The 18,655-nt window shown below is 49.8% G+C and overlaps 3 protein-coding genes across 10 annotated transcripts; 1 reads left to right on the top strand and 2 right to left on the bottom strand.

Moving 5' to 3' along the window:
• Positions 1-55: 55 nt before the first annotated feature.
• RPS25 (ribosomal protein S25) lies at positions 56-4,420 on the bottom strand. The gene is made up of 5 exons (XM_080697448.1): positions 4,380-4,420; positions 4,089-4,184; positions 3,309-3,492; positions 183-278; positions 56-86 (listed from the first exon to the last, which is right to left on the bottom strand). Exons 1-4 carry the CDS (start codon positions 4,380-4,382, stop codon positions 187-189), a joined length of 375 nt encoding a protein of 124 aa, XP_080553574.1. The 5' UTR covers positions 4,383-4,420; the 3' UTR covers positions 56-86; positions 183-186.
• Positions 4,421-4,871: 451 nt separating this feature from the next.
• On the top strand, positions 4,872-11,668 carry TRAPPC4 (trafficking protein particle complex subunit 4; the record flags this gene model as incomplete). Of its 5 annotated transcripts, none has more annotated exons than XM_080719746.1 (5): positions 4,872-5,077; positions 5,143-5,317; positions 7,756-7,859; positions 10,535-10,661; positions 11,590-11,668. In XM_080719746.1, the coding sequence occupies 5 exons, from the start codon at positions 4,903-4,905 to the stop codon at positions 11,666-11,668; spliced, it is 660 nt and encodes a 219-aa protein (XP_080575872.1). The 5 variants fall into 5 exon arrangements, with proteins under 5 accessions (XP_080575872.1, XP_080575868.1, XP_080575870.1 ...); XM_080719742.1 differs by having other exon boundaries at positions 4,903-5,077; positions 5,143-5,188; XM_080719744.1 differs by having other exon boundaries at positions 4,903-5,077; positions 5,143-5,210; positions 7,811-7,859.
• A 2,473-nt stretch (positions 11,669-14,141) lies between these two features.
• Positions 14,142-18,310, bottom strand: SLC37A4 (solute carrier family 37 member 4; the record flags this gene model as incomplete). 4 transcript variants are annotated; one of them, XM_080718625.1, is made up of 9 exons in its annotated part: positions 14,142-14,308; positions 14,433-14,571; positions 14,886-14,951; positions 15,141-15,254; positions 15,756-15,841; positions 16,069-16,227; positions 16,670-16,913; positions 17,191-17,423; positions 18,163-18,310. In XM_080718625.1, 9 exons carry the CDS (start codon positions 18,308-18,310, stop codon positions 14,142-14,144), a joined length of 1,356 nt encoding a protein of 451 aa, XP_080574751.1. The 4 variants fall into 4 exon arrangements, with proteins under 4 accessions (XP_080574751.1, XP_080574753.1, XP_080574752.1 ...); XM_080718627.1 differs by having other exon boundaries at positions 17,191-17,454; positions 18,163-18,183; XM_080718626.1 differs by lacking the exon at positions 14,886-14,951.
• Positions 18,311-18,655: the final 345 nt, after the last annotated feature.

The following is an 18,655-nucleotide window of genomic DNA, read 5'->3' as shown; positions in this document are numbered from 1 at the left end:
TTTCCTAACTGCCTTTCTTATAAAAAGACACACCATTCATTTGATTTAATAAAGTTTTATTTTTCCAAATATACAACTGGTTGGACCTGTAAAAAAAAAAAAAAAAAAGAGAGATCAGAATTACAGAGCTTTGTAAAGGAAAGAGATGTTTACCTCTTCCACCTGCCTGTGTTCTTGCTTACCTGTTCATGCATCTTCAGCAGCTGGGGCATCTCCGCCCTTGGTGTTCCTGGTGTAAATTACTTGAGCTCTGTGCTTTGAGACCAGTTTGATAAGTCCTAAAAAGAATAATTTTCACATAGTACCAATGACAGTTTTTCTGTCCCTTCACAAAATAATTGCTTAATTTGGGAGGATCTGGTAGCAGACAGGTATATCCATGTTTTTTTTCCCCCCTTAATGGTACTGGGGATCGAGCCAGGGGCATTCTACCTCAAAGTTATACCCCTAAACCTATTTTTATTTTGAAACAGGGTCTCACTAGATTAGTCTCACCACTTCACTAATTGCTGAGGCTGTCCTCCAACCTACAATCTTTCAGCCTCCCAAGTACAATTATAAGAAATACTATGATTATATGTGTGTACAACCACACCAGGCTTCACCTTTAGTTCTTGATAACCATTTATCTTTTCTTTCTTTTTTTTGGTGGGTCTGGGGATGGAACCCAGGGACTTTTGACCCCCGAGCTATACCCCCTCCTGCCCTATTTTTTATTCTTTTATTTTGAAACCGGGTCTCACTGAGTTGCAGAGGGCCTCACTAAGTAGCTGAGGCTGTCCGCGAACCGCGATCCTCCAGGTCTCAGCCTCCCGAATGCTGGGATTACAAGCGTGCGCCACCACGCCCGGCTGACCATTTATCTTTTAATCTAGGAACCCACTAACTGCGAGTTACTAAAATTTCATTTTTCCTTATTTAAAAAAAAAACACTCTTAACAGCAATAGGCCACTATTTCTGGAGTGGGGGCATAAATCAGTGGTATAGTGCTTTAGTATCTAGGTTCAATCCTCAGAATTGTACTCAAAAGGAGGGGGAAGAAATCACAAATTCCACACTAGGTAGCTGAGGCTGGCTTCAAACCTGTGCGATCCTCCTCTCAGCCTCCGGAATGCTGGGATTACAAACAGGCACTGCCACACCTGGCTATTCTTTATTTTTTTGAAACAGGGTCTCACTGAGTTCCAAAGGGCCTCAGTAGTAGTTGAGGCTGTCAGAGAACTGTGATCCTCCTATCTCACCCTCCCAAATGTTGGAATTGCAGCTGGGTGTGGTGGCACATGCTTGTAATCCCAGGCTGAGACTGGAGGATCGTGGTTCACGGACAGCCTCAGCTACTTGGTGAGACCCTGTTTCAAAATAAAGAATAGAAAATAAGGCTGGGGGTGTAGCTCAGAGGTTGAATGCCATGGATTCCACCTCCAGACCTGCTCCCCCCTGTTTCAAAATAAAAAGAAATAAAAATAGGGCTGGAGGTGTAGCTAAGAGGTAATGTCCCTGGGCTCCATCCCTAGTACCCAAACAAAACAAAATAACAAGACCCACTACTGGATTTTTAAATCTAATGCATTCATAACAGACTTATCAGAATTCTTTTAACTCCCTGGGTGTGGTGGTAGATGTTTATAATCCCAGCATTTGGGAAGCTTATGCCTCCAGTCCTATTTTTTTTTTTTTTGGGTCGGGGGATGGAACCCAGGTACATTTGACCTCCAAGCTACACCTCCTGCCCTATTTTTTATTATTTATTTTGAAACCGGATCTCACTGAGTTGCAGAGGGCCTCACTAAGTAGCTGAGGCTGTCCGCGAACCACGATTCTCCAGGTCTCCGCCTCCCAAATGCTGGGATTACAAGCGTGCGCCACCATGCCCGGCAGTCCTACTCTTTAAAATTCTTTATTTTTTAAAATTTTCTGGTGGTACCAGGGATGGGACCCAGGGGCCTTCTACCTCCAGGCTACACCCCCAGACCTATTTTATATTTTATTTGGAAACAGGGTATCTTAAATCGGCTTCAAACCTGTGCAATCCTGTCTCAGCCTCCCAAGCGCTGGGATTACAAGTGTGCGCCACCACGCCTGAATACAATTCTTTATTTTGAAACAGGGTCTCACTAAATTGTGGAAGGCCTCACTTAAGTAGCGGAGGCTGGCAGAAAACCAAGATCCTACTTAGTCCCCCAAGTACTGGGATTACAAGTATGTGCCACCATACCCAGCCTTTAACTTTATTCTTGAAGAGTTGCCAGGAGGATCATGTTTTGTAGATAGCCTCAGCTATAATTAGTGAGGTCCTTTGCAACTCAGTGTTTCAAAAGAATAAAAAAATAGGGTTAAGGGTGTAGCTCATAGGTAGAATGCCTCTGGATTCTATCCCCAGTACTATAAGCCAGGCATGGTAGCACATGCTTGTAATCCCCATACTTGGGAGGCTAAGAGGATCACAGGTTCTTGGCCAGCCTCAGCAACTTAGTGTCTGTTTCAAAATAAATAAAGCTGGGCATGATATCACATGTTTGTAACCTCAGCATTTGGGTGGCTGAGACAGGAGCATTGCAGTTGGAGGACAGCCTCAGCTACTTAGTGAGACCTGTTTCAAAACAAAAAAATAGGAGCTGGGCGGGGTGACACACGCCTGTAATCCCAGCATTTGGGAGGCTGAGACCTGGAGAATCGTGGTTTGCGGACAGCCTGAGCTACTTAGTGAGGCCCTCTGCAACTCAGTGAGACTCAGTTTCAAAATAAAGAATAAAAAATAGGGGAGGGGGTGTAGCTCGGAGGCCAAATGCCTCTGGGTTCCATCTCCAGACCCACAGAAAAAAAATAAAATTAAAAAATAGGGCTGTGGGTGTCACGTAGAGGTACACACACAATTTCCTCTGTAATTCTACATATTCACTTGAAACAAATAGTTCTTTGGATTCCTCACCCTTTCCTATGGATTCATGACATGGAAGTCACAGGCAATGGCCAGGTACTGAACTCTCCATGCCTACTTCAACTCCAACTGCTTTTCCAGTAAAAGCACACAGGATGAGCTGGGCGTGGTGGCGCACGCTTGTAATCCGAGCTTTTGGGAGACCAGAGGATGGCAGTTCGCAGACAGCCTCAGCTACTTAGTGAGGCCCTCTGCAACTGAGACCCGGTTTCAAAATAAAGAATAAAAAATTGGGCAGGGGCTGTAGCTCAGGTTGAATGCCCCTGGGTTTCATCCCCAGACCCGCAAAAATTAAAAAAAAAAAAATGCACATAGGATGGCTACCAGTTAAGACAACTCACCCTATAAAAGCATACCATTATAACTCACCTTTACTGAGGAGTTCCTGAAGAGCTGCCCTGGCCAGGGAGCCACGAATCTTCAGTCTCTCAGAGACCACTGCTGGAGTTATAAGCTTGTAGTTGGGAACTTCCTTACAGAGTTTGTCGTAAGTAGCTTTGTCAAACAATACCAGATTGTTGAGTTTGTCCCGAACTTTGCCTTTGGACCACTTCTGCTCACAAACACAAAAAGTAAAACCAGTCAGTGTTCTGGGCAGAAGCACTCTTTCCCTCTTAAGCATCACATGCCAGAGAAATCTCTCCTGTTGCTACCCTGAAGACTCATTAGTTTTTTCAGGCAGTCTTGCTATATTGCCCCTCAGACTCCTAGGCAGCTGGAAATCCAGGCATGTGCCACGACGCCCGGCCCAAAGATCAAGTTACTGATCGTAAAAATAAATGACGTTTTGGGGGTGTTGGAACATGGGCAGAGCCCCCACGGAAACTTAATAAAAAAAAAAAAACATGCCGGAAGTGGTGATGCTCCCTCCTAATCCCAAATCTTGGTTCGCGGATAGCCTCAGCTTACTGAGGCCTTCTGCAACTTGATGTTTCAAAATAAAGAATAAAAAATAGAGCTGGGGATGTAGCTCGGAGGTAGAATGCCCCTGCGTTCCGGGTTCCATCCCCAGTACCACACACACAAAAAGACACGTGCTAAGTCGCTGGAGCGAACGCTTTATGGGCGAAGAAGCATACTCTACCGCCGACTCTAAAACCCACATCCCAAAACGCCGCGCGCTCCCTCAGGAGGCGGGCCGGCTCCCACCTTCTTTTTGGCCTTGCCCCCAGACTTGTTCACTGGGTCTTTGTCTTTCTTGGCCGACTTTCCGGCGTCTTTCTTCTTCTTGTCGTCCTTGGGCGGCTGCAGGAGGGAAGCGGGCGTGAGGCAGGCCCGACTGAGGCCGGCCCCGTGCTCCCGGACGCCGCACCGGAGCACATGGGCGAGGCCCCGCAACCCGCCCGCCCGCCCGCTCGCCGGCCCCGGGGCCCTCCCGCCCGCCGGCCCCGCGCCTCGGCCCCCGCCCCGGCCCCCGCCCGCCGCGCATCCGAGGCTCACCATCGCGAAGCTCGGACAGCAGCTGCACCCACTGCAGCCCCACCAAGATGTCGGACGAAAAGGAAGCGCCGCTCACAGACAGGCCCCGAAACCTCCGGGCGCGACGAGTACTTCCGGGGCAAGGGGCGGGGCCGGTGGCCGAGGGGGGCGGGGCGGGGACCGAGGGGCGGAGCCTGAGACCGAGGGGCGGGGCGGGGCCTGGGGGCGGGGGCGGAGACCGAGAGGCGGGGCCGGGTCAGGGGCGGGCCGGGGCCGGGGGGCGCGCGCCCGCTGCCGGAGGGAGGTGGGGCGTGGCCTCGGCCTTTCAGGCGCCCGCCGACCGCCCCCCTCGTCGCTGGGCGGCCGCTGTCACGGAGCCGGGTGCTCCTCCATATCTGAGAAGCCGGCAGCAGTGTACCGGCCGGCGCCTGTCCACCCAGCGCGGCTAGGCCGGGCGGCCCAGTGCGCAGGCGCGGCCGGGTGGCGGCGGGCCGGCGCTCCCGGGACCGCGGTTCCGGGCCTGGGCGGCGGGGAGGTGGCAGCTATGGCGATTTTTAGCGTGTACGTGGTGAACAAAGCTGGCGGCCTGATTTACCAGTTGGACAGCTACGCGCCGCGGGCTGAGGCCGAGAAGACTTTCAGCTACCCTCTGGATCTGCTGCTCAAGCTGCACGACGAGCGCGTGCTGGTGGCCTTCGGCCAGCGGGACGGCATCCGCGGTGAGTCGGGCGCGGGCGGGCGGCGGCGGCGGCGGCTTCGCTGACCCTCGGCCTCACCTCTGCAGTGGGACACGCCGTGCTGGCCATCAACGGCATGGACGTGAACGGCAGGTACACGGCCGACGGGAAGGAGGTGCTGGAGTATCTGGGTAACCCTGCTAACTATCCGGTGTCCATTCGATTCGGCCGACCCCGCCTCACCTCCAATGAGAAGCTCATGCTGGCCTCCATGTTCCACTCGTAAGTCCTCCCAACCCTTCCTAGTGCCTTTTGGCCTGCACCTGGCTCTAGACTGGCTAGTGTGGCCCTGTGGGCACCCCAGGTGGCTGTGTTAATATTTTTATATTTCTTATTAAGTGGTCGGTGCTTCCATTATAGGGGGGAAAAAACAAGATCCTTTACATACAGTGTGTGTGATCTTACCCAAGTCTCTCCACTGAGTCCTAGTTGCTGCTGGTGTGTGTGTGTGTGTGTGTGTGTGTGTGTGTGTGTGTTGAGAGAGAGAGAGAGAGAGAGAGAGAGAGAGAGAGAGAGAGAGAGAGAAGGTAGGTAGGTAGGTAGGTGCTGGAGATGCAACCCATGGGGTATTATATCTCTAAGCTACACTTTAAGCCCTATTTATTTTTGTACTTGGATCGCGGTTCGAGGACAGCCTCAGCTATTTAGTGAGGCCTTTTACAACTCAGTGAGACCCTTTTTCAAAATAAAGAATAAAAAATAGAGCTGGGGGTGTAGCTCGGAGGTAGAATGTCCCTGGGTTCCATCCCCAGTACCGCTAATTTAATAAATAAAGCAATTGAGCTGGGTGTGTTGGCCTACTCTTGTAATCACAATACTTGGGAGGCTGAGACAGGAGGATCACAGGTTTGTGGCCAGCCTCAGCAACTTAGTGAGGCCATTTGGAACTTAGACTGTTTCAAAATTATAAAATAGAATCCGGGTGTGGTGGTGCATGCTTTTAATCCCAGCATTTGGAAGGCTGAGACAAGAGGATCAAGAGGACAGTCTCAGGTACTTAGTGAGACCCTTGCAATTCAGTGAGACCCTGTTTTAAAATAAAGAATAAAAAATAGTTCTGGGGGTATAGCTCAAAGGTAGAATGCCCCTGGGTTCCATTCCCAGTACCACAAAAAATACAATACAATAAAATAAAATAATAAAATAGGGCTGGAGGTGTAGCCTGGAGGTGGAATGCCCCTGGGTTCCATCTCCAGGGGCACCACAAAAAATAAAGCAATTTATCAGCTCTGTGTAGTGGCACATGCTTTTAATTCCAGTACTTGGAAAACTGAGATAGGAGAATTGCAGGTTCCTGAGCAGCCTCAGCAACTTAGTGAGACCTTGTTTCAAAAAGTAAAATAGGACTGAGTAGGTAGCTCAGAGGTAGAATGCTCCTGGGTTCAACCCCAGCACCAAAAATAAATAAATAAATTACAATTGAACTAAATAACCTTTAAAAACCTTTTTTGCTGTCAACTGTGGCATGAAATGTGCTGTCCCATACCTAACCATGAACTAAGCAAGTATGTGCATATACCCCATTGTTAATTTTACACAATGAGTTTTCAGCATCAATGCTTTATAGTAAAATATGTGATTTAAGCCAGACATGGTGGCATGCACTTATAATCCTAGCTAAACTGAAGACCAGTCTGGACCACTTAGACACTCTTTCAAAATAAAAAGCCATTGTCAAGCATGGTGGTGCACACTTATAATCCCAATACATAGAGGCTGAGACAGAAGGATTGCAGATTCACAACCAGCTTCAGCAGCTTAGCAAGACCGTTTCCAAAAAAATAAAGAGTCAGGCGTGATGGTGCACCCTAGGATGAGAGGTTTGAAGCCAGCCTCAGTAACTTAGTGAAGCCCTACTTTATTTATTTATTTATTTATTTATTTATGTATTTATTTACTTTTTTTGTGGTACTAACCCAGGGAACATTCTACCTCCAAGCTACACCCCCAGCTTGATTTTTTTATTCTTTATTTTGAAACAGAGTCTCACTGAGTTGCAAAGGGCCTAAGTAGCTGAGGCTGTCTGCGAATTATGATCCTATTGTTTCAGCCTCCCAGATGCTGGGATTACATATGTATGCCACCACACCTGGCTTGAAGCCCTACTTTAAAATTAAAACAAAATAAAATAGGGCTGGGGGTTTGGCTCAGAGGTAGAATGCCCCTAGGTTCAATCCCCCAGTACCCCAAAGAAAAGTAAAAAGGGGTGTATATAGCTCAGTGGTAGAGTGCCCGTGGGTTCAATCCCAAAACCACAATAAATAAGCAAATAAAAGTAATGCAGTATATGCAGGAATCAAACAACTTTAAAAGAAAATTCAGGCTGGGTATGGTGGCACACATCTGTAATCTCAGTACTTAGGAGGCTGAGGGAGTATTGCAGGTTAGAGGACAGCCTCAGCAAGTAGTGAGACTCTCATCCACCTAGCGAGACCCTGTTTCAAAATAAAATAAAATAGGGCTGAGGGTGTGGCTCAGAGGTAGAATGCCCCTGGGTTCAATTCCCAGTACCACAGAAAAGATTGTCACCGCTGCCATGCAGTTTATGTTACCTCTTCTGACTGTCCCAAGCAGGTAAGGAGATTTCAGTAGAAAAGTTTGAGAAGTACTCCCTCTTTATATCCTTGAGGGACGTTCCCAGCTTTGCCTCTTGCATGCAGGCTCTTTGCCATTGGCTCCCAGCTGTCTCCTGAACAGGGAAGCTCAGGCATCGAGATGCTGGAAACAGACACATTCAAACTGCACTGCTTCCAGACACTGACAGGTATGTCTCCAGATAGGCCAGAGCAATAGATGGGGCAGATCCAGCAAAGGGATTGGTTGGCCTTGGTTTGGTCAGCAGGATGGGGGTGGTGTCTGGTTTTCTTGGGACAGTTGTACAGAAATATCTACTTGTTTTGAGAATTCAAAGCCAGTATTTAACCTTCAGCTGATCTTGTCCACATCACCTAGCACGCTCAGTCGTGATTAACCTGGGTTCAGATAAAATTCACCCTGATGTTTATTAGGTTGTGCACATTTTGGAAGGAGTATTCAAAAATGAAAACTGAAAGGAAATGGAGATGGCATTTCAAGCATAAGTGCCATTGCCTCGCTTCCTTGATGAAGGTTATTGAAACTGCCTGAATTTGTCCTCTGCGTGGCACTGTTTCTGCTGACCACTTCCAAGATTGGAAGGAAGTGGCAGATCTAGAACTCAGCTTGAGCTGTGCATGGTGGTGCACACTTGTAATCCCAGTACTTGGGAGGCCGAAACAGGAGAATCACAGGTTTGAAGCCAGCCTCAGCAACTTAGTGAGGCCCTTCACAACTTATTGAGACCCTATTTCCAAGTAAGAAATAAAATCAGGCTGGGGGTGTAGCTCAGAGGTAGAGTCCTTCTAGATTCAATTCCCAGTGCCTCCCCCCCTCCCGCCCGCCAAAAAGTAGAACTTAAAGCCTGATTGCTCAGTCACAAGGTGACAGTAAAGTTAATTCAGAGGCAGGCTTCGTGGCACATGCCTGTAATCCTAGTACTTGGGAGGCAGAAACTGGAAAATGGTGGGTTTGAGGATAGCCTCAGCAACTTAAAACCTATTTCAAAATAAACATTTAAATTGGAAGCTGAGCCGGGCTTCGTGGCACACGCTTGCAATCCCAGCATTTGGGAGGCTGAGACTGGAGGATCGTGGTTCACGGACAGCCTCAGCTACTTAGTGAGGCCCTTCGCAAATCAGTGAGAGCCTGTTTCAAAATAAAGAAGAAAAAAATTGGGCAGGGAGTATAGCTCAGAGGTCAAATGCCTCTGGGTTCCATCCCCAGACCCGCAAAAAATAAAATAAGATAAAATAAAATAAAATAAAACAAATTGGAAGCTGAGTGCACTCGTAATATCAGTATTTGGGAGGCTGAGACAGGAGGATCGCAGGTTCAAGGACAGCCTCAGCAAGTAATGAGACTTTCATCAACCTAATGAGGCCCTGTTTCCAAATAAAAATAAAATAAGGCTGGGGGTGTGGCTTGGAGGTAGAATGCCCCTGGGTTCCATCTCCAGTACCAAAAATATAAATAAAATTGAAGCCAGGCCTGGTGGTGCACACTTGTAATTCCAGTATTTGGGAAGGTAAGGCAGGAGAATCGAAAGTTCTCGGCCAGCCTTAGCAACTTAGTGAGGTCCTCCACAACTTAATGAGACCCTCTTTTAAAATAAAAAATAAAATAGGGCTCAGAGGTAGAACACCATGGGTTCAATCCCCATTCATTCCTCTCTGCCCACCAGTTCGGCTCTCTGTTCTGTTCGCTAGATTCAAATCTTTATTTATTTATGGTACTGGAGATTGAACCCAAATGCATTCTACCTCTGACCTATATCCCCAACCCTATATTTTATTTACACACACACACACACACACACACACACACACACACATTTTTTTTTGGCGGTACTGGGGATGGAACCTAGGGACATTCTACCTCCAAACTACACCCCTCCTCCAAGCTACACCCCTAACCCTATTATTGTTATTATTATTGTTATTATTGTTATCATTTTTTGTGTGTGTTTTTTGTTTGTTTGTTTGTTTTTTTGCAGGTCTGGGGATGGAACCCAGGGGCATTTGACCTCCGAGTTACACCCCTGCCCTATTTTTATTCTTTTTCTTTCTTTCTTTCTTTCTTTCTTTCTTTTTGCGGGTCTGGGGATGGAACCCAGGGGCTTTGGACCCCCGAGCTATACCCCCTGCCCTATTTTTTTATTCTTTATTTTGAAACTGGGTCTCACTGAGTTGCAGAGGGCCTCACTAAGTAGCTGAGGCTGTCCGCGAACCGCGATCCTCCAGGTCTCAGCCTCCCGAATGCTGGGATTACAAGCGTGCGCCACCACGCCCGGCTTATTTTTTATTCTTTATTTTGAAACAGGGTCTCATTGAGTTGCAGAGGGCCTCACTAAGTAGCTGAGGCTGTCTGCAAACCGTGATCCTCCAGGTCTCAGCCTCCCGAATGCTGGGATTGCAAGTGTGCGCCACCATGCCCGGCTAATTATTATTATTTTGAAACAGGGTCTCACTGAGTTGCGAAGGGCCTCACTAAGTAGCTGAGGTGGTCTGCAAACCGTGGTCCTCCTGTCTCAGCCTCCCAAATGCTAGAATTACAAGCATGCACCACCACACTTGGCTCTCTATATATTTTGAAACAGGGTCTTTAGGTTAATGAGAGTCTCCTACTTGCTGAGGTGGTCTTCGAACCTGCAGTCCTTCCTGTCTTAGCCCCCCAAGTACTGGAATTACAAGCCTCTGCCACCCCACCTAGCTTTAGATTTACAATTTTGATTTTTCTACTTTATGTAGCAATAAGGATAAAATGAAAATGGGCTTATGACAAAGACTGAATGTGCTGGAAAAATACAGGATGACATCAGTTGCATTCTCTGCCTTTTGGAAACCATTCTTGGCCTTTCTTCAGGGATCAAGTTTGTGGTGCTAGCAGATCCTAGGCAAGCTGGAATAGATTCTCTTCTCCGAAAAATATATGAAATTTACTCAGACTTTGCCCTCAAGAATCCATTCTACTCCCTGGAAATGCCCATAAGGTAGGTGGACCACTCCCCAGATACTAGTCAGAGCCTGTGTACTCCACAGTCATTTGCAGTGTGGAACAGTGTTACTTTTTTTTTTTTTTTTTTTTTTTTTATGTGGTACTGGGGATGGAACCCAGGGACATTCTCCCTGTGAGCCATACCCCCAGCCCTGCTTTTTATTCTTTTTTTTTTTTTTTTTTTTTTTTTTTTTTTTTTTTTTTTTTTTGCAGGTCTGAGGATAGAACCCAGGGGCATTTGACCTCCGAGCTATACCCCCTGCCCTAATTTTTATTCTTTTTTATTTTGAAACCAGGTCTGACTGAGTTGCAGAGGGCCTCACTAAGTAGCTGAGGCTGTCTGCGAACCGCAGTCCTCCAGGTCTCAGCCTCCCAAATGCTGGGATTACAAGTGTGCACCATCACGCCTGGCTCTTATTCTTTATTTTTAAACAGGGTCTCACTGAGTTGCAAAGGGGCTCACTAAGCAGCTGAGGCTGGCCACGAACCCTGATCCTCCTGTCTCAGCCTCCCAAATGCTGGGATTACATGGGTGAGCCACCATGCCTAGCTCACAGTGTTACTTTTTTTTTTTTTTTTTTTTTGGTGGTACTGGGGTTCCTGGAAGCCCTTCTACCTCCGGGCTACACTCTCAGACCTATTTTTACATTTTTTAAATTTGGAAACAGGGTCTCCTAAGCCAGCGTGTGCTGCTGGCTTCGAACCTGCACGATCCTCCTATCTCTGCCTCCCAAGCGCAGGGATTACAAGCATGCGCCACCACGCCCGGCCACAGTGTTACTTTTAAGTAAGATGACTGATTTCCCTTTACTTATCTTGAAAATCCAAAGACTTCCCTTGGTTTTCATGGTCTTTCTGTAGAGAGTCTATTGACTGCCTTGGGCCTCACCCTTTCTTATTTGTGTCTCCTGGGTCTGGCCTAGGTGTGAGCTGTTTGACCAGAACCTGAAGCTGGCTCTGGAGGTGGCTGAGAAGGCTGGGACTTTTGGACCTGGGTCATAGGCTGAACCTTGAGTGAGCCCCAACATTCTGAGATCCTTCAGCAGAGGTTCTACTGCCGCCACTCCAACAGCAGCCTTGTTAGCATACTTGAAATGCTGAGCCTGGTGACTGTCTGATCCCTGCATCTTGATGCATGTCCTCTTCCCTACTGTATATATCATGGTCCTACTTCCTGACTCTGTACAGATATATTTATGGAGAAGGTAGGCTATATGTGCTATAATAAACTTTCCTTTCTCCAGTGTTTGCTATTATGTTGGGTGTGGGTATATGTGGTGCTAAGGAATGTACTTGGGTACAGTCTACCTCCCAACTATACCCCAAGCCATTTATTTATTTATTTATTTATTTATTTATTTATTTATATTTTGGTACTGGGGGTTGAACTCAGGGGCATTCTACCTCCAAGCTACACCTCCAGCCCCCTATTTTTTTTTTTTTTTGGTGGTACTGGGTTTCCTGGTAACTCTTCTACCTCTGGGCTACACTCCCAGACCTATCTATCTATCTATTTATTTATTTATTTATTTATTTATTTATTTTGCAGGGTTGGGGATGGAACCCAGGGGCATTTGACCTCCGAGCTACACCCTCTGCCCTATTTTTTATTCTTTATTTTGAAACCGGTCTCACTGAGTTGCAGAGGGCCTAAGTAGCTGAGGCTGTCTACGAACCACGATCCTCCAATCTCAGCCTCCCGAATACTGGGATTATAAGTGTGCACCACTACGCCTGGCTGTAGTCCTTTTGTGTGTGTGTGTGTGTGTGTGTGTGTGTGTGTGTGTGTGTGTGGTACTGGGGTTCCTGGAAGCCCTTTTACCTCCGGCCTACACTCCCAGACCTATTTTATATTTTTGAAACAGGGTCTCTTACGCCAGTGTGGCTGGCTTCGAACCTGCGCGATCCTCCTGTCTCCGCCTCCCAAGCGCAGGGATTACAAGCGTGCGCCACCACGCCCAGCTCCAGTCCCTAATTTTATTCTTTAAGTTGTGGAGGGCCTAAGTAGCTGAGGCTGGCAGTGACCCTGTTGTCCTCCTGTCTCAGCTTCCCAAATACTGGGATTACAAGTGTATGCCACCATGTCCGGCTACTTTTTTGTTTTGTTTTGTGGTACTGGGGATGAAACCCAGGGGCCTTCTACCTCCAGGCTATACTCCCAGAACTATTTTATATTTTATTTGGAAACAGGGCCTCACTAAGTTGCTGAGAGCCTAAGTAGCTGAGGCTGGCTTTGAACTTGCACGATCCTCCTGTCTCAGCCTCCCAAGTACTGGGATAAGCATGCGCCACCACGCCCAGCTTTACTTTTTATTTTGAAACAGGTCTCACTAGGTTGCTGACAGTCTAAGTTGCTGAGACTGGTTTTGAACCTGTGATCCTCTTGTCTTAGCCTCCCAAGTACTGGGATTACAGGCATGTACCACTATACATTGCAACACTACCTCCCCAACTGTTTTTGTGTGTGTGTATTAGGGATGAACCCAGAGGCATCCTACCTCCTGAGTGATACCCCCACCCCTATTTTTTATTCTTTTTTTTTTTTTTTTTTTTTTTGTGTGTGTGTGTGTGTATGTGTGTGTGTGTGTGTGTGTGTGTATGCGTGGTACTAGTGGTGGAACCCAGGGGCTTTCTATCTCTGGGCTGTACTCCCAGACCTATTTTATGTTTTATTTGGAAACAGGATCTCACTAATTTGCTGAGAGCCTTACTAAGTAGATAAGGCTAGCTTCAAACCTGAGCGATCCTCCTGACTCAGCCTCCCAAGTACTGGGATTACAAGTGTGTGCCACCACACCCGGTTTATTCTTTATTTTGAAACAGGGTCTCACTGAGTTGCAAAGGGCTTCATTAAGTAACTGAGACTGGCCTTGAACAGCGATCCTCATGTCTCAGCCTCCCAAATGCTGGGATTACATGTGTGGGCTACTACAGCCAGCTAATGTTACCTCTTTTGAAAGAATGAATCACTGACTGGTTTATTATCAAATCTAGTTTTAATTTATTACCAGTCTTCTTATCCTCCCATCCAGACCTCCTATTGTACCCAGAGTATTGGTGAGAATGGTAGCCTCCTCTCTTCCACCAGGCACTGAGGTACTGATAATAGCTATTGCCCACTACCAAGAGAACTTAGGGCCGAGCAGAACACAGGTCGTTAGTGCCCTGCAGCTGTAGGGACAGCCTCGCCTCTGGTGGGGGTGGGTAGCTGGGTGTAGGACAGGGCCCAGGAGAAGAGTACATAAGATACCCTGGCTGCTGTGGAAGTTTCCTGTTCATCTGAAGGCAGGAAATAGGAGCTAAAAGTCCAAATCTTTTAAATACGGCTCAGGATGGGAAGCTGACAGCCACTGACAGCCTCCAGTGCCACCTGGACAAGGGGAAGGTGCAGATACAGAAGGGCAAAGGCTCAGTGCTAGTCGGAGAAGCCCCCTCCCATTCACACACGTCATGTGCAGGGCGGTGAGGGTGCTCTTCACTCGGCCTTCTTGGGCACTCGGCCCATCTTGGTGCGGATGTTCCGGAGCAGAAAGAAAGTGGCTGTACTGGCTGCACAGATCACCTCAGCCACCCAGAAGGCTGTGCTCCAGCTGTGGTACTTGGCGATGGTGCTGAAGGGTAGCCCAGCCAGGAAGCCGCCCACTGTGAGGGAAGGGGGAGAGCCTGAGCCATGTGTGAGAGCTGAGCCTGGAGGCCCCTTCTGCCTCCAGCAGGCCTGTGTTCAGACATAGTGGGGGCAAAGCAGTCTAAGGAAGGAAGCGCTTACCATTAGCCATGAGTCCCACAATGGCATGAGAGGTACCACATAAGTTGGGAGGAGCACTCTCATTGGCTATGACTCCAAACAAGGCAATGGGGCCATAAGAGGAGAAGCCAAACACAGCCCCCAGCACCAGGATCCAGACCTGCAAGGGCGCACGGAGAGGCATGCAAATTCAGGAAGCCTGCCTGCCTGCCAGCAGACAAGAGAGTTGCTGCTTCCAGCAACAAACAGGAGGAAGGGGACAGAAGAGACCCTCCTCACCCCATCTAGCTACAGAGCCAGAGCACCCGGAGCCAACCCAAGGGCCTCAGTGGGCAGAGGAGGGCAATACGGGAGTCATCCCTCTTGGCTGGGTGTGCTCTGTTTCAGATTGACGCAAGCTGCATTGGCTGGGCAAGGCAGAGTTTAGGGCAAAGGTGAGACAGACCAAGAGGGAACCAGGCACGCGTAAGGCACCTCATGCTCCGTAAAGCCTGTGAGCTCAGCAAGAGGGTGGAGAGCTGGAGTCCAGAAAGCACCATCCTAGAGGAACAGAGAAAAAAGAAGAAAACCAGACCCAGAGTGGAAGGGAAATGAGGCGGAAGCAACTGGAAAGGGAAGTCAGAGGGGGAGGAAGAGTGGCCTGGGCTGGAGCCAGGGAGGAGGACAGGGATCAGGGGCTCTTGCTCTCTCTCTTCATGCCCTGCCATGAGCCAGGCTCTCTCTATTTACCTTGGGGGAGTCGCTGGTCACCGTTACCCGAAAGAGGTACATGGACACTGTCATACCAACCATCATGAACAACAACAGACCGTGGCGTGGGTTTCCGTAGACAGCTGGCCCCGCCTGCAGAAACAGTCCCAGCAGTGTTGGGACCTCGGAGGGCAGAGCACCCCCACCCCTGGACTCTGACACAGCAGGGCTTCTGCTGACAGCTCTTTGGCAATCCCATCACAGTCCGGGCCTACAGGCAGCACTGGAGGCTCTGGGACCTGCTTGTTAATGTTCTGAGGCCAAATTCCACAATATCCCTTCCTCCACCTGGGGCAGGCATGGGGCACGTGCTAGGGAGCTGCACCCAGTCCATTTCCAACCCCAGTCTTCCCAGGGCAGTGGAGAAGCCTATGGCTAAACTGAGAAATTCTAGTTGTCCCTTACACCAATTAAGACCCTTTCCCCAACAGCCTCATCTCTATCCCTGGAAAAAAGAGTCACCTGGGATCATACTGCTTCCTAAACTGGCATATGCTAACTGGCCAGTGTCCTGATACAGCCATCTCTCTCTTGCCTGCCCGCCCATGCAGGAAAGACTCAAAAGGCCTCCTCCTGTCCCTTCCACCCACTCACCTTTGCCATGGCCCGGTCTGACAGGTAGCCAGCTGCAATGCTGCCTACAAGGCCCCCGACCTCCAGAGCACTCATGTAGGAGCTACCTGCACAGAGGAGTTGCAGGAAGAGGGAAAGGAAGAGAGGAAGTATGTTACACAGTGGGGTTGTCCCTTAGTGGCATAAGCCCAGGGAGATACAGTCTCAGAAGGTAAACCTGCCACAGATGCCTGAGTGGTGCCCAGCCTCTGGGAGAGTAAGGAAGACAAAGGCAGGCCGGCCTAGGCTTCCCATTCTCTGCACTGCTCATGTCCATCCCATCCCAGCACTTTACCCACGAGTGCGGACTGTCCTTTCTCCTGGATGAGGAAGAACTGGCCCCAGTCGGTACAACAGGTCTTTACTCCGAACACCACAAGGTAGCCAGTGGACAGCACCCACAGGTAAGGGGACAGCAGCAGCTCCTGCAGCGTGCTCTCCTCCTTCGGGGAGCCTGGAGGTGGGAAGAGGCCAGGCCTCAGGCTCTGCTCTTGCTGACCTGCCCCCACGGCACCCCCACCACTCATTAACCCACCACTGGAGCAGAGTCCATGGGCACACGGGAGTGAAACCCCTGCTCTTTTCTCCCCCAGTCCATTCCAAGCCTCAGTGAATGAAAGAGAAACTGAGGACTACACATGAAGGAAGTCACCCAAACCACTAAAGACACCACGCAGGACAGGGAAGTCTGTGCAACTGTGAGGAAGGGCCAGGATACAAGAGCCACAGACCTGCTCGCTCTGCCTCTCTGGATGGAGTATAGTCATTCCCCAGACACCTCCACTGCCACCCCTAACCCAGGACCCATTGGTCCACACAGGATGAGGCACAAGACCAGTCCTCAACAAAATTCTACCAAATCAAGTGCCCCAGTGGTCAGCTTAGGTGGGACTCACCCTTCTTGCTCTTGGCAGGGGTCGGGTCCAGGTTACGGAGTCCGACATCGGCAGGTTCATTGTGGATGAGCAGGAGACAGAGGAAGGAGACAACCACACACAGCAGCCCAGATAAGGCCAGTGTGGTGCGCCAGCTGTAGCTCTGAGCGAGGATGGTTGCCAGGATAGGGCCCAGCCCTCCAGCCAGGTTCATGCTGGTTGACAGGATGGCCCACCAAGTGCCAAACTGAGATGGCTCGAACCACTGTGAGGCAGAGGAGGGCAGAGTAGGTGCCTGATCTACAACTCAGGTTGAGGGTGGGACTCAGGTGGGACAGAACCAGAAGCTCACATTACAGGGATGAGGGTGGATCTACTTGGCAGGGCCAATCCCTGCATCTGCTATCTGATCTCAACACTCCCAGGCTCCTAAAATATCTCAACAAGCAACAGGAGCTGACAGGGAAGTCCCAAGGAACCTGCTGGGGGCAGGGTTATGGGGGTTCTCTGCCGATCCAAACCTGCTTTCTGGAAGCACTCACCTTCCGCAGGATCTTCCCACAGGGGGGCCAGCCCAGTCCCTGTGCCAGGCCATTAAGGAACCAGAGTGCAGCGAAGACAGGTACTGTGGCGCTCCAGGAAAACAGCACATTGACCAGGCCAACCATGAGAAGCCCAGAAGAGAAGAGCCAGCGGGCACTCATCTGGTCGGACAGCACCCCGCTCACAAACTTGCTGATGGCATAGGCTGCCGACTGGCTGCTGGTGATGAGCCCTGCAGTGGAGGGGAGCAGGGAGCAGGACACCTGGGGGGTTAGGGCAGAGCAGAGGCACGGGAGGGATGGAGGAAGGTGTGGGGTCAGGTGTGTAGAGGCGCTCAGCAGGTGACAGGTTCCTTCCCGGAGGAACAGGAGGGGCCTGCGCTGCACTTCACTCTCAGGGGGTCAGCTGCCTCTGCTACCTCTCCTGCCTGCTCCATCATGGCTGCTAGCCCCAGGCTGACCTGTGACTTCTCAGCCTCTTGGAGCATTCCAGCTATAGCTGTCAGGGGCAATGAGGGAACTGCTCCCCTTAATGGGATTTGCTTTTGCCAACTTCTCACCTCATCCTGGATGCCAACCCAAAGCCTCTAGCAGTTCTGTTGCCCCACTGAACTCCCAGGAAGACAGTCCGCCAGGCTGCAGGAAATCATTGTGCCACTCATGCCAGCTCATGTCAGCTGCAGCCTCAGCATACACCCACATATGTATGGAAATCTTGCTTAGAACCCCTGAACATGTAGCACCAACAGTGCCTCCAAGGACATCTGTGGGTCACAGGTGCACATACCAGATAAGCAGCCCTCCTCAGCCTTTTTGCCCACACACCGTTTCAGACCTCAGCGTCTCATCCTGCACATGCTGCTCCAGTCCTGCTATGCAGACCCTCCAGGCAACTACATGCCTGTACACCCTGCACTGCTGCAAATACTCAACATGTCCCCTGGCCCGCCACCCTGATCTTCCAGGGCTCACCCAAATCATCCTTGTCCAGAGGGATCTCTTCCACCAGCGAAGGCATGACAAAGGAGAAGGTCTTGCGATTGAAGTAGTAGAGGCTGTAGCCCCCAAACATGGCAGAGAAGATCACAGTGCGATAATAGCCATAGCCTTGGGCTGCCATGGTAGAAAGGAGCAGGCCCCGCTGGCCAGAATACAGAGCCTCTGACCACGGCTCCTGCTCTCAGTGCCCAGATCTGCTGAGTTGGGGTTTTCTGCTCCCTCCTCCACCCAGCCTCCTAGGCTCCCTTTATAGCTGCCTTCTGGACAATCATTAAGCCCGGGGCGGCTCCTAGGGAACCCAGTGTCCTGAGGGAGACAAGAAAACAGGAGATTACTGAGAGCCAAACTGTGGGGGTGGGGGGCCCCCAGAGAGAGGCAAGCCTGTGAGCCAGCTACGTATTCTTTGTCCCCAGGATTCCTGACTTTCCCTCCTTTTCCTTGTCGGCCTGCCAGTGCTATCATCTGT

This window comes from Muscardinus avellanarius (genome assembly GCF_963383645.1).
Source record: "Muscardinus avellanarius genome assembly, chromosome: 1".
In the NCBI taxonomy this organism is placed as follows: Eukaryota; Metazoa; Chordata; class Mammalia; order Rodentia; family Gliridae; genus Muscardinus; species Muscardinus avellanarius.
The sequence above is the reverse complement of the archived record's forward strand: the minus strand, read 5'-3'. Positions and strand labels throughout refer to the sequence as shown.

Excerpts from the sequence above, each read along its gene's own strand:
- RPS25 (XM_080697448.1), bottom strand. Across the intron at positions 3,493-4,088 it reads GGGGCAAGGCCAAAAAGAAG|AAGTGGTCCAAAGGCAAAGT; the intron begins GTGGGAGCCGGC and ends GTTTGTGAGCAG. Across the intron at positions 279-3,308 it reads TCAGGAACTCCTCAGTAAAG|GACTTATCAAACTGGTCTCA; the intron begins GTGAGTTATAAT and ends TATTCTTTTTAG.